At 36.6% G+C, this 18,434-nt stretch overlaps 1 protein-coding gene across 24 annotated transcripts in view; it reads right to left on the bottom strand.

Annotated features, from left to right (window-relative positions):
- Positions 1-18,434, bottom strand: part of MPDZ (multiple PDZ domain crumbs cell polarity complex component) — a 312,491-nt gene that overhangs the window by 145,996 nt on the left and 148,061 nt on the right. For all 24 annotated transcript variants that reach the window (XM_072596383.1, XM_072596408.1, XM_072596401.1 and 21 more), the window contains 4 exons: positions 16,379-16,588; positions 12,602-12,716; positions 11,801-11,889; positions 805-1,000 (listed from right to left, as the gene is read on the bottom strand). In XM_072596383.1, the coding sequence (XP_072452484.1) occupies positions 805-1,000; positions 11,801-11,889; positions 12,602-12,716; positions 16,379-16,588 (610 nt within the window). The remainder of the gene's footprint in view (positions 1-804; positions 1,001-11,800; positions 11,890-12,601; positions 12,717-16,378; positions 16,589-18,434) is intronic.

Genomic DNA, 18,434 nt, shown 5'->3' with positions numbered 1-18,434 from the left:
TACTCCAAGAAAACCCCAAAGGGGGTCACAAAGAATTGGACCCACCTGAAAATGACTAAACAACAACAGACTGCTTTAAATTGATAAACTCTTTAAATTTGGCCTTCTAAACAACACTGTGAGGTAGAAGCTATATTATCCCCATTTTACAGGTAGAGAAATAGAGGCAGAGGAAAGTTAATAACTTTTCCAGGGTTATACATCTATTGTGTCTAAGAGGGATTCAAACGTAAATTTTTTTTTACTCAAAATCTCCCATTCTAATCCTCATACCACACTTCCTGTTGCCCAGAGTCACAAAAGTCATGTCAAAGCTGGAAACTGATCAGAGATATCTCAAATCGATTATCCTATACTGCTTCTCATACCTTCAATAGCCTACATGGAAAAAAATATACCACTTCTTCAACTTCAAAAGCTATGTGATTTTATCCATGTAAATATTATCTTCCAAACACAGATGAGTAACCCTTGTATACCTTCATAGATGGATTCATGAGATGCTGCAGTCAAAACATTCATCATCTGGTGGCTAACATTCTGGTAATGTACTTTTCTACAGTGAGGTCAATGGTCTTTAGAAAGAATTTTTGTTACTAGAGGTATTCTAAAAACCTTTCTAGCTTTTACTACCTTTTATCTATCAAGGTTTGTGAGCTTTTAGCTTTGAGAGCCCACGAACATCTCCACACTACACTGAAAAACAGGATTTGAGTGAAAAAAAAGAAGGCATGGGAAATTTAATTTTCATTTATTGTGTTTAAGCCTAGTCTTGAAATGAAATAATAATTAATGTGGGTTTACCTCTGTTTATATTAACACCTGGAGCAGACAAAGTAACGTCCTTTGTAACAGGAGTGTCCAAGTCCTCATCAGAGCTGGCCTGAGTTTCCGATTTAGTGGTTTTTCTCATCAACGCCAGTCGCACTGTTTGTCCCGTATTTCGTAAAAGCTCTACTGCTTGTTGGTTTGTAAAGCCCTGCAGATCTGTGCCATCCACCTTAGAGGAAAGGAGGTCAGATGAAGTATAAACAGATCTCTTGATTCAACAAATATGCTGCTAGGCACTATGAAAGATACAGCAACACACAGGACATTCCTTCTTAAGAAGCTAACATTTTCACAGGGAGAGAACACTTTAGGAAGTCTTAAAGTAAAAAGATTATTCCATTTTTTTGACTTGTATTTGAGTACTCAGAACTTACCATAGTTCCTTGCACATAATAAATGAACAATAAATGCTTTCTGATTGATTGGTAGATAAGACATAGACAGATAACACAAGAGAGTGTCAGCTATTTACTATATAGTGAAAAACAAATTACTCTAGGAGGTTAAAAGAATGCAGACCTATGCTTATAATTGTTTTTTTTTATCTAAAACCAAGTCTATAGTGGTTAGAACAAAAAAAAAATCTATTACCTTCCTTTCTTAATCCATAGTAACTGTCAAAATATTCCAAAATAAAAAAAAGATGAAATGGCAATTACATGATCTCTAATCACTATCTCACATTTCATTTTGAAGTTATTTTATGCACTATAGCACTGTGAACAATGTTTATATCCTTTGCAATCCTTAAGTCATTACAGATTGCTCAAGTCAAAGAAAAAAGGATCTAAACATAGGTAGGAAAAGGTTTAAATTTTCATGACACGAGCTTGTAAACCTGTGTGACTATAAAGCACAGTGAATGACATGCATAAACTCCTATTGGGATATACAAACAAAACACCCACATATACAGCACACATTATTTCTCAACATTTCAAGGACCTAGGATGTTATCAATAAGGGTACTCTCTATTTTGACTAAAACTACAGTCCTTCTTCTCTTTGCCAGATTATCTGTATGAATTGTAGCCAAAACAATTCTCTACTCAGTAGCCATCCTTCTGGAATGAAGCTAGCTGGCACGGTCCTTTCATGATAGATAACCAGCCTCTTGTTGGACCTACATACTCCACTGGCACAGCCTCTGAAAAGCCAGAAGATATAGGATACATAAAGATATCCCATGCATATATAGATAGAAAATATTCAGTCAACAAGCATTTATTCAGCAACTCCTAAGCTTAGTGGACACAAAGACAAAATTATACAGGCTCTTAACTCAAAGAGCTTATTACATTCCTAAAGGAGAGATAGGTACACATATATGCGTAAGCAAAAATAGGTATAAAATGAATACAAGCTTATTGGGGGAGACACTAACTACTGAGGGTGGAGGTCAAGAAAGTCCTCCAGTTTCCTCTGAAGAAAATTAGAGATTCTCAGAGGTAACAGCAAGGCGGGAGCACATTCCAAGAATGGGAGACAACCTTTTCAAAGGCACAGAGGCAGGAAGGCAGTCCCATGTCAGTCAGTCAGTCAGTAAACATTTATTAAGCACCTCCTCTGAGCCAGACACTGGGCTAAGCTCGGGATACAAAGAAAGGCAAAGGACACTTTCTGTCCCAATCTATTAAGGAGAGAACAAACAGACATGTACAAACAAGTTGTGGAGGATAAACTGGAAATAATCAACAGTAGAGAGGTACTGGAATGAAGAGGGGCAAAGGATTCCTATAGAAGGGAAGATCTTAGCTGGGATTTGAAGGAAGCCAGGAACATGGAGGGAACTGAGGAGGGAAACACTCCACATATGACGTTTGGCTAGCCCAAAGTATTCATTCATTCACTACTTTATATACACAATTTGCAAATGTTTGCCAAATAAAAAAAACAAGTTGTGGTAGAAACAGCAGCAGGTCAGAGCCAAGATGGCGGACTAGAAAGACACACTTACACAGGGTCTCCCCCACAGCCCATAAAATACCTGTAGAGAGGGACTCTCAACAAATTTTGGAGCAGCAGAAGTGGAGAACAACAGAGTGGAGGAGATTTCCAGTCCACAGTGACCTGAAAGGTCCACGGAAGCCGAGCAGTGAGGTGCGACGAGACTCTGAGAGGAGGACACCTGGGGGCGGAATCTCCAGTCACAGCAGCGGGGCCTCAGATCCCTCAGCCCACAGGCGCCAAAGGTCAGTGACAGGGTTTTATCAGCTGACCAGGAAGGGAGAAGGGCCTTCCCATAGCTCCAGCAGCAGGCAGCAGCCACAGAGGCTGCACAGCAGCCCATACAGACCGTGTCATTGTTGGAGTGTAAAAACCCCTGGGGGCACTGAAGAGCAGAGTCTTACCTTAGCCCTGGGTGGAGACCCTGGCAGAGCTGGTCTTTCTCTCACACTGAATGTTGGCCCTGCCCATCCACCTTATCTGAAAATCAGCCCCCAGTGCTGACTTGGGAACTGGAGGCCAGGTGGCTATGGAGAAGTAAATGCTAAGATTCTGGGCATAAAAATCCCTCTCTGAGTCCAGACCAGTACACGCTTGATTGTGGCACCTTGGAAGAACTGAGATCTCACAGATTCCCAGAGTATACCCTACTCTTGACAAAGGACCCAAAAGTCAAGTAAATGGTTGGGAAAATGCCCCAAAAGGGGAAAAAAATAAGACCATAGAAGGTTGCTTTCTTGGTGAACAGATATCTCCTCCCATCCTTTCTGATGAGGAAAAACAATGCTTACCATCAGGGAAAGACATAGAAGTCAAGGCTTTTGTATCCCAAACATCCAGAATAAATATTCAATGGGCTCAGGCCATAGAAGAGTTCAAAAAGGATTTTGAAAATCAAGTAAGAGAGGTGGAGGAAAAACTGGGAAGAGAAATGAGAGAGATGCAAGAAAAGCATGAAAAGCAGGTCAACACCTTGCTAAAGGAGACCCAAAAAGTGCTGAAGAAAATAACACCTTTAAAAATGGCTAACTCAACTGGCAAAAGAGGTTCAAAAAGCCAATGAGGAGAAGAATGCTTGAAAAAGCAGAATTAGTCAAATGGAAAAGAAGATCCAAAAGCTCACTGAAGAAAACAGTTATTTAAAAATTAGAATGGAACAGATGGAGGCTAATGACTTTATGAGAAACCAAGAAATCACAAAACAAAACCAAAAGAATGACAAAATGGAAGATAATGTGAAATATCTCATTGGAAAGACAACTGACCTGGAAAATAGATCCAGGAGAGACAATTTAAAAATTATGGGACTACCTGAAAACCATGATCAAAAAAAAGAGCCTAGACTTCTAGAACCAGGGGGCAAAACAAATATTGAAACAATCCACCGATTACCTCCTGAAAGAGATCCAAAAAGAGAAACTCCTAGAAATATTGTAGCCAAATTCTAGAGTTCCCAGATCAAGGAGAAAATATGGCAAGCAGCTAGAAAGAAACAATTTAAGTATTGTGGAAATACAATCAGGATAACACAACATCTAGCAGCTTCAACATTAAGGGACAGAAGGGCATGGAATATGATATTCCAGAAGTCAAAGGAACTAGAACTAAAACCAAGAATCACCTACCCAGCAAAACTGAGTATAATACTTCAGAGGAAAAAATGGTCTTGCAATGAAATAGAGGACTTTCAAGCATTCTTGATGAAGAGACCAGAGTTGAAAAGAAAATTTGACCTTCAAACACAAGAATGAAGAGAAGCATGAAAAGATAAACAGCAAAGAGAAGTCATAAGGGACTTACTAAAGTTGAACTGTTTACATTCTTACATGGAAAGACAATATTTGTAACTCTTGAAACTTTTCAGTATCTGGGTAGTTGGTGGGATTACACACACACACACATGCACGCACACACACGCACACACAGAGACAGCACAGAGTGAATTGAATAGGATGGGATCATATCTTAAAAAAATGAAATTACGTGGTGAGAGAGAAATATATTGGGAGGAGAAAGGGAGAAATGGAATGGGGCAAATTATCTCTCATAAAATAGGCAAGCAAAAGATTTTTCAGTGGAGGGAAAAAGAGGGGAGGTGAGAGAAAAACATGAAGCCTACTCTCATCACATTTGACTAAAGAAAGGAATAAAATGCACAGTCATTTTGGTATGAAAACCTATCTTACAATACAGGAAAGTGGGGGAGAAGGGAATAAGCAGGGTGAGGGGGATGAGGGAAGGGAAGGCAGTGGGAGGAGGGATCAATGGGAAGTCAACACTCTTGGGAGGGACAGGATCAAAGAAGCAATGGGGGGCAGGATAGGATGGATGGAAATATAGTCTTATGCAACATGACTATTATGGAAGTCACTTGCAAAACTACACAGATATGGCCTATATTGAATTGCTTGCCTTCCCAAAGGGAATGGGTGGGGAGGGAGGGATGAAGAAAAGTTGGAAGTCAAAGTTTTAGGAAGAACTGTCGAGTATTGTTCTTGCTACTAGGAAATAAGAAATGCAGGTAATGGGGTATAGAAAGTTATTTGGCCCTACAGGACAAAAGAGAAGAAGGGGACAAGGGAAGGGAGGGATGTTAGAAGAGAGGGCAGATTGGTTATAGGGGCAATTAGAATGCCTGGTGTTTTGGGGTGGGGGGAGGGGAGAAAGGGGGAGAAAATTTGGAACCCAAAATTTTGTGAAAATGAATGTTAAAAGTTAAATAAATAGATTAAAAAAATAAAAGAAATAGCACCAGATTTTGCGGCAAGACAACCTGAGTTCAAATCCAGGCTCTGCTACTCACTACCTGTATAACTCAAGGTAAATCATCAAACCAGTCAGAACCTGACTGTCCTCATGTGAAAAAAGGAGATGTCATACTAGATGATTCCAACTCAAGATCCATGACCCTACTTTGATACTTGTCAAGATTCATGAGTTCTTTAACAAGAGCTCTCTCTCCACCAGTATAGATCACGATCCATGACTTTATGATCTCCTTAATAAGTTATAGTATGCTGTATTTCAGAAGCTGGTGACAAACCATCAATCGCTCCACATTCAGTGAGGTAGGGGCCCAGACTATATACAGAAAATACATTCCTGGCCCCATACATGGAGCTCTTGCCGCTTTAGAAGAGCTGAGTACTATAGTCTTTGAGAACCCAAAATTATATCCCCATGCCAATGAGGGGATTAGCTTCAAGATTATCATAATTCCCTTGAAATTATTTTTGTAAAAAAGGATCTGGCAAAAATTCAATCCTAAAGATATAGATAGAGATAGAGATAGATATATGTGTGTGTGTGTGTGTGTGTATATGTATATATAGTTTCATGATTACACAGAATTCCTTAAAATACCAAAGAATTTAAGCTGAGGGTTTGCTTTTTCATTTTGAGTTTCACAATTCCATGTTTTCTCCCATAGCACAGCTGCATATCAAAATAGACTGCACACCCATTTATCTGTTTAACTTCAATAATTTAAATTCATCAAATAGTCTAAGGAAAACAAAATATGTACTTTCTCCATCATTCTTAGAAATTGTAGCTCATACTTAAAACATATAATCTTCCCTCCCCCTTTCCTCTCCCCTCCTCCATATATAAAGAGGAAAGATTTTTTAAAAATAGTAACAAGCAGCAAAGTATCCCTAACTATTCAAGTTTTCAACCTGGCAAAGATCTTTGAAGCAGCTAGGTGGTATAATGGATAGTGCTGGTCCTAGGGTCAGAAATACCTCAATTCATGACCTCAGATGCTTAAAAGCTGTGTGACCCTGGGCAAATCACCCCATCTCTGTTTGCTTCAGTTTCTTGAACTGTAAAATGGGGATAGATATAGTAGCTACCTCTCAGGGTTGTTGTGAGGATCAAATAAAATGATACTTATAAAACAGACCAATGGCTGGCACATAGCAGGCACTTAAAAATACTTCCTTCCTAAGGTAAATGCCAAGTAGAAGTAAGGCTGTGGAGCTCTGACCAGTTTTGGCTACTCTATTTTCATATATACCAGGATATATGTAGATGTAGACTTGGCTATGTTATCTAAATCATGGAACCATAAGATACCAATCAATTAGTACAAAATGGATAAGAAAAGAGAGATTCATCCTATTCAATAACGTCACAAACTGCTGCCAATATACAGCAACTCTTCTCTACAAATAACTTGGGATTTTTACTAGTGGGGAAATGATGGTAAAATTCTCAAAGTCCCTGCCTTCCCACCACAACCAAGATGGCATCAAGCTAGTTATTCTTACACTCAAAGCCTTCAAAATTACTTCACAGATCATACTAGGAAGCATTGAACTTCAAACTTAACATACTAATATTCAGAAGCCCTTTCTTTGATGTTTGTAGGAAAGCTTATAGTAATTTTCTTAAGCAAAGGTAATTCTCAAATTGTCTTTAACAAAGATTATTATATATCAGTCAAAAAGAATGCTATTAAAATACCACTAGTACATCTGTATCTCAAAAGAGATAAAAAAGAAAAATGAAGGGGACTACATGTACAAAGATATTTATAGCAGCTCTTTTCTGGGGGTAAATAATTAGAAGCTGGGTGGATGCCCATCAATAGGGGAAGGACTGAACAAGTTATGGTATTTAATTATGATGAAATACTATTGTACTATAAAAAATGATGAGCAGGATGCTCTCAGAAAAATCTGGAAAGACTTGTATGAACTGATAATGCAAAGTGAAATTTACTACGTACAAAGTAACAATAATATTTTAAGATCATTAGCCATAAATGACCTAGCTATTCTCAGCACTATGATGATCTAAAACAACTTTGAAGGATTTTTGATGAGGAAAGCTACACATCCCCAGACAGGGAACTGTTGGTGTCTGAGTACAATTGAAGCATATTTTTTTAACTTTATTTTTCTTGAGTTTTTTTTCTTGTCTATGTTTTCTTTCACAATATGGCTATTACAGATGTGTTTTGCATGACTACACATGTATAACCTCTATGGAATTCCCCCCTTTTCAGTGGGGGAGAGGGGATTGAGGGAAGAAGGAAGAGAATTTGGATGTTTTGAAGATGAATGTGAAAGACTGTTTTTGCACGTGGCTGGGGAAAAATAATATTAAATAAAAGCTTGAAAAAAGAATGATATTAAAATGTCATAATTATAGAGTAATTTAAGGTTTACTATTCTTTTTTTTTCTTTCATGCCAACCTTGTGTTAGGTAGAAGGGCTATCCCCTTTTTACCAATGAGGAAACTGAGGCTTGGTGAGATTAAATGTCTTGCTCAGAATAATGAGATATTTTTGACCAATTTTGGAGCTGAGATTCAAACATGTCTTCCAGTGCACGTACTTTTTCCAGTAAACTATCTGATTCTATCTAACATTAATTAAATAAACAAATATTTCATTGTTACAAAGGAGAAAGTGCTAAAATTGGTGAAAAGAATGAAAAATTATTTGTTTTAACTCCATAAATATAAAAAAAAAACCACAGTGAAATGTTTATTACCTGGCACCCAAAACTCCAGCGGGTTTGAAGAGGTTGGCATTACAGCAACTCTGACATTTAATGAACAGTCAAGTAGAGGAAACTTCAATTATGCCTACAGTCATGAAAATGCAACCTGAGCTGAGTACCTTTTAATGGCATGTTTTAAATTATCCACAAGGTGCTAATGTTTCCCTTTCAAATTGATGCAAATATGAAAAATTGGATTGGAACTAAGATAACTTTTTTTAAAATAAAAGGGATTATAACTCACTAGTAGATTAAAATGGTGACAGCTGATGAAAAATGGAATATTTTGAATTTTGCTAAAAACCAAAGAACTCTGATGAAGATATCAAGGTAATGATTTTAAATACAGTAAGAAAACAACCTGGAAGCTTTAGCCTTTGAATCAATAATTAACTTTTCAGTTAAAAAGTCATGTGACTCTTTCTAAGATGTTATATAGCCTTCCATCTCAATGAGAAAAAAGCCACTGACAAGTGTAGGCAAATCTGTAGTACTTACTATAGCTCAAATATTTTAATTTGTATATTTATATAATTCCACATGCTCACAGGTATATCTTCTCCTTATTAAAAAATTATTCTGTAAGCTCCTTGAGGGCAAGGATGTTTTCATTTGTGTTTTTGTATCAAAAGTGCTAGGGACATAGCAGGCACTTAATAAAGGCTTATTCACTGACTGATTTCTACTTCACCTGTTTGCCTATTAAATGATTCAAAGTGCAGTGCTGCTCACCCAAACTCGTATGTATAAATATTTTAGTAGAAAAAAAGGAAGGGGAACAGGGAAAGAAAGCAAGCTGGGCAAGATGGGAGTAGATACGTTTGTTGAGACCAAGCATGAGCAGGAGTTAAAAAGCAGAGTACTCACAGGATCAGAGGGGCATCTTGGGACTTGCCAACAGCTTACTAATAGGTGCAGAAAGTTAGGTGAGAAAAGAATGAATCAGACGTATTTCCAGATTGAGGTTTATTTGTCATACAAAACAGAAATACTAAGGAAAGCTATAGACAAATTGGGTGAAGGCTACCCAGTAAGCAGAATCAAGGTTCAGTAGCTTCTAAAGAGTTTCTGCTAGGAGTCACACAGGACAACTCCATGGAGAAGGTGGAAAGTAACAGAGCAGAAAGCAAAAGTCTGAGGAGGAGGCGCACTAGTAGCAGTTATGAGCAGTGGCAGTGGCGGCAGCGGCAGCAGCGGCAGGGGCATCCCCATCATCTTGTCTGCACCTGGAGTTGTCCCAAGATGCTTTCAGTGAATTTGTTGAAGGCGAACTTACATCCCAATACTTTAATTACAAAATTCAGCAACTTTATCCAACTCCATAGTAGTCCACAACATTAAATGTGAAAGAATAACAATAAAAAGATAGTGTGTTGAACCAGGAATGTTTCTGTCTGAACTCCATAAAAAAAGACAAGGAGATAATAACAATAACAATTCTTATTTCAAAAATCTCTGATTTTATTAAGGGCGGGTACTCCGGAGATCAATGAAGAATTCCTGTGTACCTTATTGAATAGCCTTCTAGAGTGTTTGTGGCCCAAAGATTTATCAGATTGTACCTTACATTCTACTCATGAGCCTTTCTGCACTGAACTAGACTATTCCTTGGAAAACAGACATAATACATCTCCAGGTCTGTACAAAAAGCCTCTCCAGCTTTGTTGCATCTACCAGGGTTTGCACACTCCTTCCCTAGCCTTCAAAACCACTCTGTCAGGTATGGTAAAGCACCAGAAAAGAACTTTAGCAAAGGAATAATAAGAAGAATGCCTATTATTTACATGTCTCTTTTAATTCAATTCAACAAGTATTTATTAAGTGTCTATTACACATCAGGCACTGGAATACCAAAAAAAATTTTTTTAAATGGTCCCTGCCCTCAAGTAGCTTACATTCTATTGTGTAGATAAACATACTCACGGTGTACAGATAAACACAAAATATATACAGAGAACAATATAAAGTTGATACCAGTGGGAGGGGGAAAGAGCACAACCAGGAGTCATCAGGAATAGGTTATTATGGTAGGTAATATGTGAACTGGACCTTGAAGGGAAAAATGAAAAGTGTTCCAAGCATTTTATTATATATACATGATTTTTTATATATTTTATCATTTGATTCTCACACAAGTACTGTACAGCAGGCAAGGTATATAGGATTATTATTCCCATTTTACAGATTAAGAAGCTTCATCTCCAACAGGTTAATAAGCGACTTGTCTAAGATAGTTATAGGTAGTAAGTATCAGAGCTAAGTCTCCTCACTGGCCTGCAGAATCTGGTCATTTGTTCCTATTTTTATGTCTTTGAAAGGATTCTAGAAGTTTTTAGCATAGAGAGATCATTAAATTGGATTAAGATCCCTACTGATGCTTAGGAGACTTCTTTTGAAAATTGCCCTTAACATCTGCATCCCAAAAGTTCTCTGATAAGCATCACTCACAAGGTTACTTGTTAGCAACAAAGAGTTTGATTGGATTAAAAGAAAACAAGTCTGTATCTTATAAAAATTTTCACTAAATACCTACAATTAAAAGATAACCCTAGTATGTCCAAAACTACACACCCAACTAGTCCAAGAGAAAAAACATGAGTGTCACCAAGTGGTCCAATTGAGTAACTACATGTCTTTAGTTTTCCTATATCAAATATAAAAATTCCCAATCTGTGGTCATGGACTCCTGATAGAGTCATCGAGTTAATGCAAGGGGTCCATATTCTGTATATTTTCTCAGTTAACTAAGAGCACTGTATATAGTTTTAATATGTGTGAACACTCAAAATTTTTCATATTAAATATCTGAAAAGCATAAGACCCACTTAGCTAAGACTTGTGATTTCTGGGCTTAACCACTCTAAAACATAAACCAAATGTATAACTATATTAGAGTGATAATTCAAATATAAAACAGACACCAAGAAGTTATTCAAGAAAATTCATTCCAGAGTAAAAGCTGAAATCCGTACAGATTTGATCCCATTTCCAGTCTACAAAACAATATAACTGAACATAGAGATGTCTCAAAACCTTCAAGACACGGTTAAGTTATCATTATTAAAAGGTTAAACTTCAATTATCCAAAAGATTCCATAAAGAGAAAACTTAATTCACCAATAAAGCAGGACATATGAAGTGTTGTTATATGCAATAGATTCAAATATTGTTAGAGTTGGAAAGGTCCTTAAAAAAATTTAGTTAACAATAACATAATTTTAAATGCAATGATCAATATTCTCTCCAAGAAGAGATGAGGTAGGGGACTACTGACACAGAACATTACATACTATATCAGATACATTGGCTATATGCAGATTTACATCTATGTATAGGTTTTAAAATTATCTTGGAACTTTTTTCTTATCTACTTTTCTTCCTTACAAGGGAAATGTCGCATAAAAAATTAAGTATCAATCAATAAAATTTTTAAAATAATATTTAAAATGTCAAGTTTTTTAAAAAAATCTAATCTATCCCCATCATTTTAAAGATGAGGCAAATGACTTACTGCTATGATTTGGTCACCAACACGGATCCTTCCATCATGTTCAACAGCACTGCTTTTTGTAATGCTCTTTACAAATATACCTGAAGATTCTGAGAATTGTTTAAAAAAACAAAAAAATTAATATTTTGTTTCTGTCCTATATGGCAATCTAAGCATGACCTTAGAAATATGTAAATTAAAGATACAGAAAACATAACACATTTCCCAGTTTCATATCTAAATCTATAATTTTATATGATTCTACAGCTACCATTTTAGGTAAGCAGCAGAGTGGAATCCCAGTGGCCAGCTATTAAAAAAGAAGAAACAAAAACACTGTTTTAAACTAATACTAATAGACAAACCAATGCCTTCCTCCCCCCCAAAAAAACTGGGCATATTACTCTAGAGATTATTAAAGTAGATTTTATTTGACCTTTGATTTTACTGTCATCATCTCAATGATCACTTCTGTGTCAATGGCATGATGACCTAGAAATCCTATTTCTATGAATAAAATGACTACATATTTGAGAGGGTGCACTCAGACCCGTGTGCTTGTGTTCTCTTCAATGACTACATTTCCTTGGATTAAGGGATCAAATATCCCTCAAATGTCCCTTTATTAAGATTGTTATTTCCACTCTCATTTCACCTGAGAATTCCTGTTTCTAAAGTTGTTTTTTAAAAGCATACAGTCTAAGGATACTAAATGAAGCTTTTTTTGTTTACATGTCTATCTGAAAAAGAATGTTTCATAAAGCAGACATCATAGAGTGCTATAAGAACACGGTTTTAAAACATTTTACTTTAAATTATTACCTGATTTTTTATCTCCAATGTAACCAGCAATGGTTATGCCTAATCCTTGGATATTTTTGGTGAGCTCTACATCAAATGTTTCAATGTCTCCATTTTTCTGCATAGACACTTCCACCTAAATTAAAACAAAACAAAAAAGAGCAAATAAAAATAGGGACTTCAGCTTTGTTCAAGAAAATGCAGTTCTTATATAGGAATGACTGATTTAGACTCCACAGAAAGCTAGGAAAACTATTTACTGTATTGAGAGTTTCTAGTGATGTGACTTGCTTCTCTTGTTAACATAGCAAAAATAGTTAAATATAGTTAACTATGTTAATTAAAAATATATAACAGTTAAAACATATAATGGTCAGAAAAAATTCTGGATGCCCTGTAAAATCTGCTAAAAAAACAGAATTTTATAAACTAAATTCTGCTTTGTCATTGACTTCTATTACGCTTTTTGGAGGTGATTTTTCTTTACAAGAAGTTCAACTTGATTCTCTCAGTCAGTCAACAGGCTTTAAATCAAAAGATTTCCATTCACCACTCCAAGTCATTCTTTCATATAACTAATAATAGTTCATAGTTATGTAATGCCTTGAGATTTGTCAAATATATTCCCCAAAAAGAACCCAGTGAGGGAGATAGTATAAGGCTTACTTTCCTCATTTTACAGATGAAGCAACTGAGGATAAGAGAAGTCAAATTATGCCCATAATTATACGAATCAGAATTCAAATCCACATTTCTTGATTATAAGACCAGTGCTCTTTCCATTACAATAATATTACGTTTGCCTAGATCAATAAAGTAAATATAGACAACTGAAGTGCATGAGGAATCCTATAGCCTGCTGGTGGGTCTCTCCCCATGCTAATCCATGCAGCACTCAAAATGATTTTCCTTTAGGTCAAACAATGTCACCTTCCAACTCAATAAACATCAGTTGTTCCTTATCTCCTCCATGATCGAACACAAAATTCTCTTTTTTGGCATTTTCATTCAAAACCCTTCATAACCTATTCCTCCACTCCCCACTACTCCCAATCCCTCACATATGTACCTTTCTAGCCTTCTTACATCTTACTCCCTAGCCTGTATTCTTCTGTCCAGTAACATTGGCCTCCTAGTTGTTCCACAAGCAAGGAACTCCATCTTTCTGCTCCAGGCATTTTCTCTGACTGTCTCCCATTCCAGGAATGTTTTCTCTCCTTATCTCTGCCTATTGGCTTCCCTGGCTTCCTTCAAGACCCAGCTAAAATCTCACCTTCTACAGGAAGCCTTTCCCACTTCCCTCTGTTCATTTTTCCTATTCATCCTCTGTTTATCATTTACCCTATATAGCCTGTATATTTTAGTTTACACTGTGTGTATATGCACACACATGTAAAAATCCTACATATCCTATACAAACAGTTACCTTATTTGTACTTGTCTCCACCATGAGATGATGAGGTCCTTGAGAACAACTGTCTTCTGCCACATTTTGTATGCCTAGTGTTCAGTTCCTAGCACATAATAGGCACTTAATAAATGCTTAAGACTGGCAAATTCTTTTGTGAAATGTATAACCCTTTTACATTATGTAAAATTATATCATACTGTTAAGAAGCTTGATTTAGTGGATAGCCTCAAAGTCAATAATGCTTTGGTTTAAGTCCCATCTCTGACACATACAGATTTTGTGACCCTGGACAAGTCAAGTCTCAACACCCTAAGTAAATGGTTTCTAAGATCACAGTTATCCTATAGGTTCTGGTTGACTTATGTGGAGGGAGTTTCTTCACTAGGTTCTCCCTATACCAAAGAAATCACATATCTGGTATAAAACAAAACCCTATATTGTATTTTTTTTAATTACGAGTTTTGTATACCAGACTTCTTTAAATAAGAACACATTTTTACTACACACAAATAATCTTCCTTCTTAGAATGCCAATATGATCTAGATTTCATAAATGTGCCAACACTTCCCAATCTGTGAAATTGTGCTGCCAATGAATGGTTAGGCATTAATGAGCTGGTCATTAGCTGACTGGTGAAATAATTTAAATCACTAATACACAATGAATCATGAGGCATCAGTAGACTGGACTGGGTTACCAACACAAACCATTCTTACTATAAAATGACAATACCCTAGTCTCTGATCGTAGGCCAAGTGAGGTCTAAAGCTGGGTTTTCTTCTGGACCTCTTCTAATCCTAACTACATCTCATTGGCATTCCACCTAAATGAGATATAATGCTATACTGAAGTTTGATTTCATTTTTCCCTTACACATAATTATCTGTGCAAACTTAGCAAAAGTTTAGAATTTAGATAATTACCAGAAAATGACAGGATGAAATCTGCTTCAATGGAAACAAATGTGTTTTCTATTTTTAATAAGACTTATGCGAGTGCTATTTTAGAGGGTGGCAATTTGACTATCAGATGATTTTAAAAGGGGCACAAGCTCCAGAAATGAGGATATGCACAGAATAGAGTTTTTTAAGCATTCAATTACATCAAGTGGTTTTGGTACTGCATTCATTTATGTATTGCTGAATAAAATCTTTTGTTTATCACAAAAGAATGCCATTTAAATGCTTTCCCAAACAAGATTTCTCTTTCTTTTTTCTTTCCTTTCCTAAAAAATAACAGCCAAACCTATGCTAAAAACAACAAAATCATAGAAAATTCTAGTTGTCTACTGAAAAAATTTCAAATATTTGCTAAGGAGTTAAAGATTCTTCCTCTTACCCCTACTCCATCCCCCAAGAATTAATAATCATCTGTTAAGAATAACACCAATTTGATTTTTCTAATTAAAAAAACTATGGAAACAAAATATATGTCTTCATAATCATTATGATAATTATCTCAAATTTTTTGCTGCTATTCTTTAAGAACTAAGTATTGGGAATACAAATTTTTTGGACGCAAATTTTTATAATTGGTAAATAATCCCTAAGGGCTCGTAGCCAAAAAAATTGAAATAATGACCCCATTTCAAAAATTTTCACATACATTTTCAGAATATTCTTTCGTATCAGAAGTCAAAGACAAGTATGATATTCCTGTGAATAAAGCTTTGATTACTAGCAACGGGCAGCAAGCTACACATGTAAATCATAAACCAAATACTACATTTTGCTTGAGTGTATAATTAGAATAAAAGGAAGGACCCTTTCCCACAAACCTTTTGTCTTCAATTTGGCGTCAGGTACAAGATGGTTATTTATTCTTTCCAAACCAAATGCAAATTGTTTTATACTGAAAACTTGCACATTTTTATTCAAAACAAATTAAAAAAAAAAACGAAAGGGTATTTCTAGTTGCTCAGCTCATAAAAGACCTTTAAAGATTCTTTTAGTTAGGCACACAAGGAAGGAGAATACTAGAAGACATAATACGTTAGTCCTAAAGGCTGATCTTTTAAAATGTATCCTTCAGAGCCCCATCTCTCAGTGCTCTGAGCGTGAATGAATGATTCATTGCCGAACAACTTCTTTATAATTTACTTTTTCTCTCCTAAAAAAAAAGCAAGTTTTCTTTATTTCCCTCATCAGGGTATTAGAGGAAGGGCTCTGTACATTTTAAGCTACTGTATAAATGTGAGTTATTATTCATCTATAGTTAAATATTCTTCTTGCTTAACAGATTGTCAATTTTTTTTAACAAATTTCTCTTTATTGTATTTGTTAATTAGAACTAAAATATGCTAGAACTTTGCCCATTAGTTCAGATTCTGTAGAGAATAACCTTGTGAAGTATTGTCTTCCAAATCAGTTTAATTGTGTACACTCACCTGCTTTTCCGACATGGAAGACGTCGAAGAGGACAATGTGATGCCTGAAGAAGCCGTCACCATGGGTTCTTCTATGATGCCTCTTGCAATCACCAACTTGACTCGATTCCCACACTGCCTGAGTACTTGTGCTACTTGCTCACTGCTCATACCGGCCAGATCTGTCTCCCCAATTTTCAATATATGGTCTCCGCTACATAATCGCCCATGCTGAATGAGACAGTGAATGATTAATGACCCAAATATTGTCTAATGGAATTACTGATCTAAAAATACGATTTTTCTAAATCACATCATTTTTGTAAAGTCAAGTGTAGGAAGAAATTAGCTTTGTCAATAAAGGATGGACATACTTTGCTTGTGAATTTGAGAGCCATTTATTACAGAATAAATGAGGCATATCCAAATGAACTTCTAGTCAGATCAAGCAAAAGATATTTATTGTATATCTTCTATATGCAAAAATAAAAACAAGCATGTAGAAAATTATCAAATGAATGAGGGGACACATAAAGGAAGATCGGTTCACTGTAAGCTAGTGAAACTTCATGGCATTGAAGGTATCTCAATGGAATTGGATTTGAATAAGCAAAAATAAGAAAAAAAGCAGTAGAAAGGAAAAACTTCAGAGCCAGCTTGGTGCAGCAGATAAAATGGTGGGTTTGGAATCACAAGGCAGATTGAGATATAACATCTGCCACGGACTTTGCTCTGTGACCATAGGCAAACACTTAAACTCTCTAAGGCTCATTGTCCTTGGCTACACGATAGCAATAATAACTAATATCGATGCTGCTTACCTCCCAGCAACGTGGCAAGACTCTGCTACTGTGCTATTTGGAAGGCTCTTAGCACAGGGCTTACACATAGTAGGTCTATGAAAATGTTAGCTATTATTATTATGATTATTATAATTGTAGGTAAAGCACAACCTAAATGTCAGCTATCAACAGAGAGGAAATAAACAGTGAGTAAAAGTCCAAGACAGGGACCCACAGAAGTGCTCAAGGGGCCAAACAGCAGGTCAGGCTGCCAGGGAGGCTCACCAAGTGGTAAGGTAACACCAGATTGCAGAGAGCCAGGGGAGATGGTGGAGGCTGCACTCAACAGTTAATGAAGAGCCCAAAGAGATCTGTTCTTCGTAATTCTTCCACAATAACCTTCCTAAAGCACTGTTCCAGCCTTGCCACTTCCTGCTCCAAATCCTTTACTTGCTCCCTGTTTCTTCAAAGACACAATGTGAATTGCTCAGCTTGGCACTGAAATCATGCCACAACAGGATTCCAGCCTAACTTTTCAGACTGATTTCCTGTTACTTTTTCACTAGCTGTGGGTTCCAGGACAATTAGGCTAACTGCTCTTCCCTGAACTCAGTATTCTGTCTCTTTGTCTTCAAATCTTAGGGATGATCGCTTCCCACCCTCATCATCTCTGCTTTTCACAATTCTTAGTTTCCTTCAAAGCTCAGTTCGGCTGCCTCATCCTCTGTGAAGTCTTCTTGATCTCTCTAGTAAGTAGCGAGCTCTCTTTCTTCCTCCCTCCCCCTGTTCCCTCCCTCCCTCCCTCCCCCCATCTCTCTCTCTCTCTCTCTCTCTCTCTCTCTCTCTCTCTCTCTCTCTCTCTCTCTCTCTCTCTCTCTCTCTCTCTTTCTCTGTCTCTGTCTCTCTCTCTCTCTCCCCCCCCTTTCTCTCTCTCTCTCTTTCCCTCCCCCTCCTCAAATAATTGTGCATTTCCTTATCAGTGTATATTGTATTTCTCAGTAGAATGTAAGCTCCTTCAGGGCAAGGACTGAGTTTCTAAGCAGTCGCAGGATCCTAGCACAATGTTTTTTTAATAGCAAGAGATTAGTAAATTTTTATTTAATAGCTTTACATCACTCCATTATATTGTGACAGTGATGGAAGAAATTCATCTAGTAGAATATGCCAACATATTAGAGAAGACAGTCAAGAGGTAGTTTAGAAGGCTAACGCAGTCCTTGGTCCATCCTATAAATGAGAAGAATCTGTGAAGTACAGTGCTAGATGTAAGAAAAGGAAGGAATAATGAAACAAAC

The sequence above is a fragment of the Notamacropus eugenii genome, chromosome 1 (assembly GCF_028372415.1).
Source record: "Notamacropus eugenii isolate mMacEug1 chromosome 1, mMacEug1.pri_v2, whole genome shotgun sequence".
In the NCBI taxonomy this organism is placed as follows: Eukaryota; Metazoa; Chordata; class Mammalia; order Diprotodontia; family Macropodidae; genus Notamacropus; species Notamacropus eugenii.
This window is presented reverse-complemented; position numbering and strand designations above follow the sequence as displayed.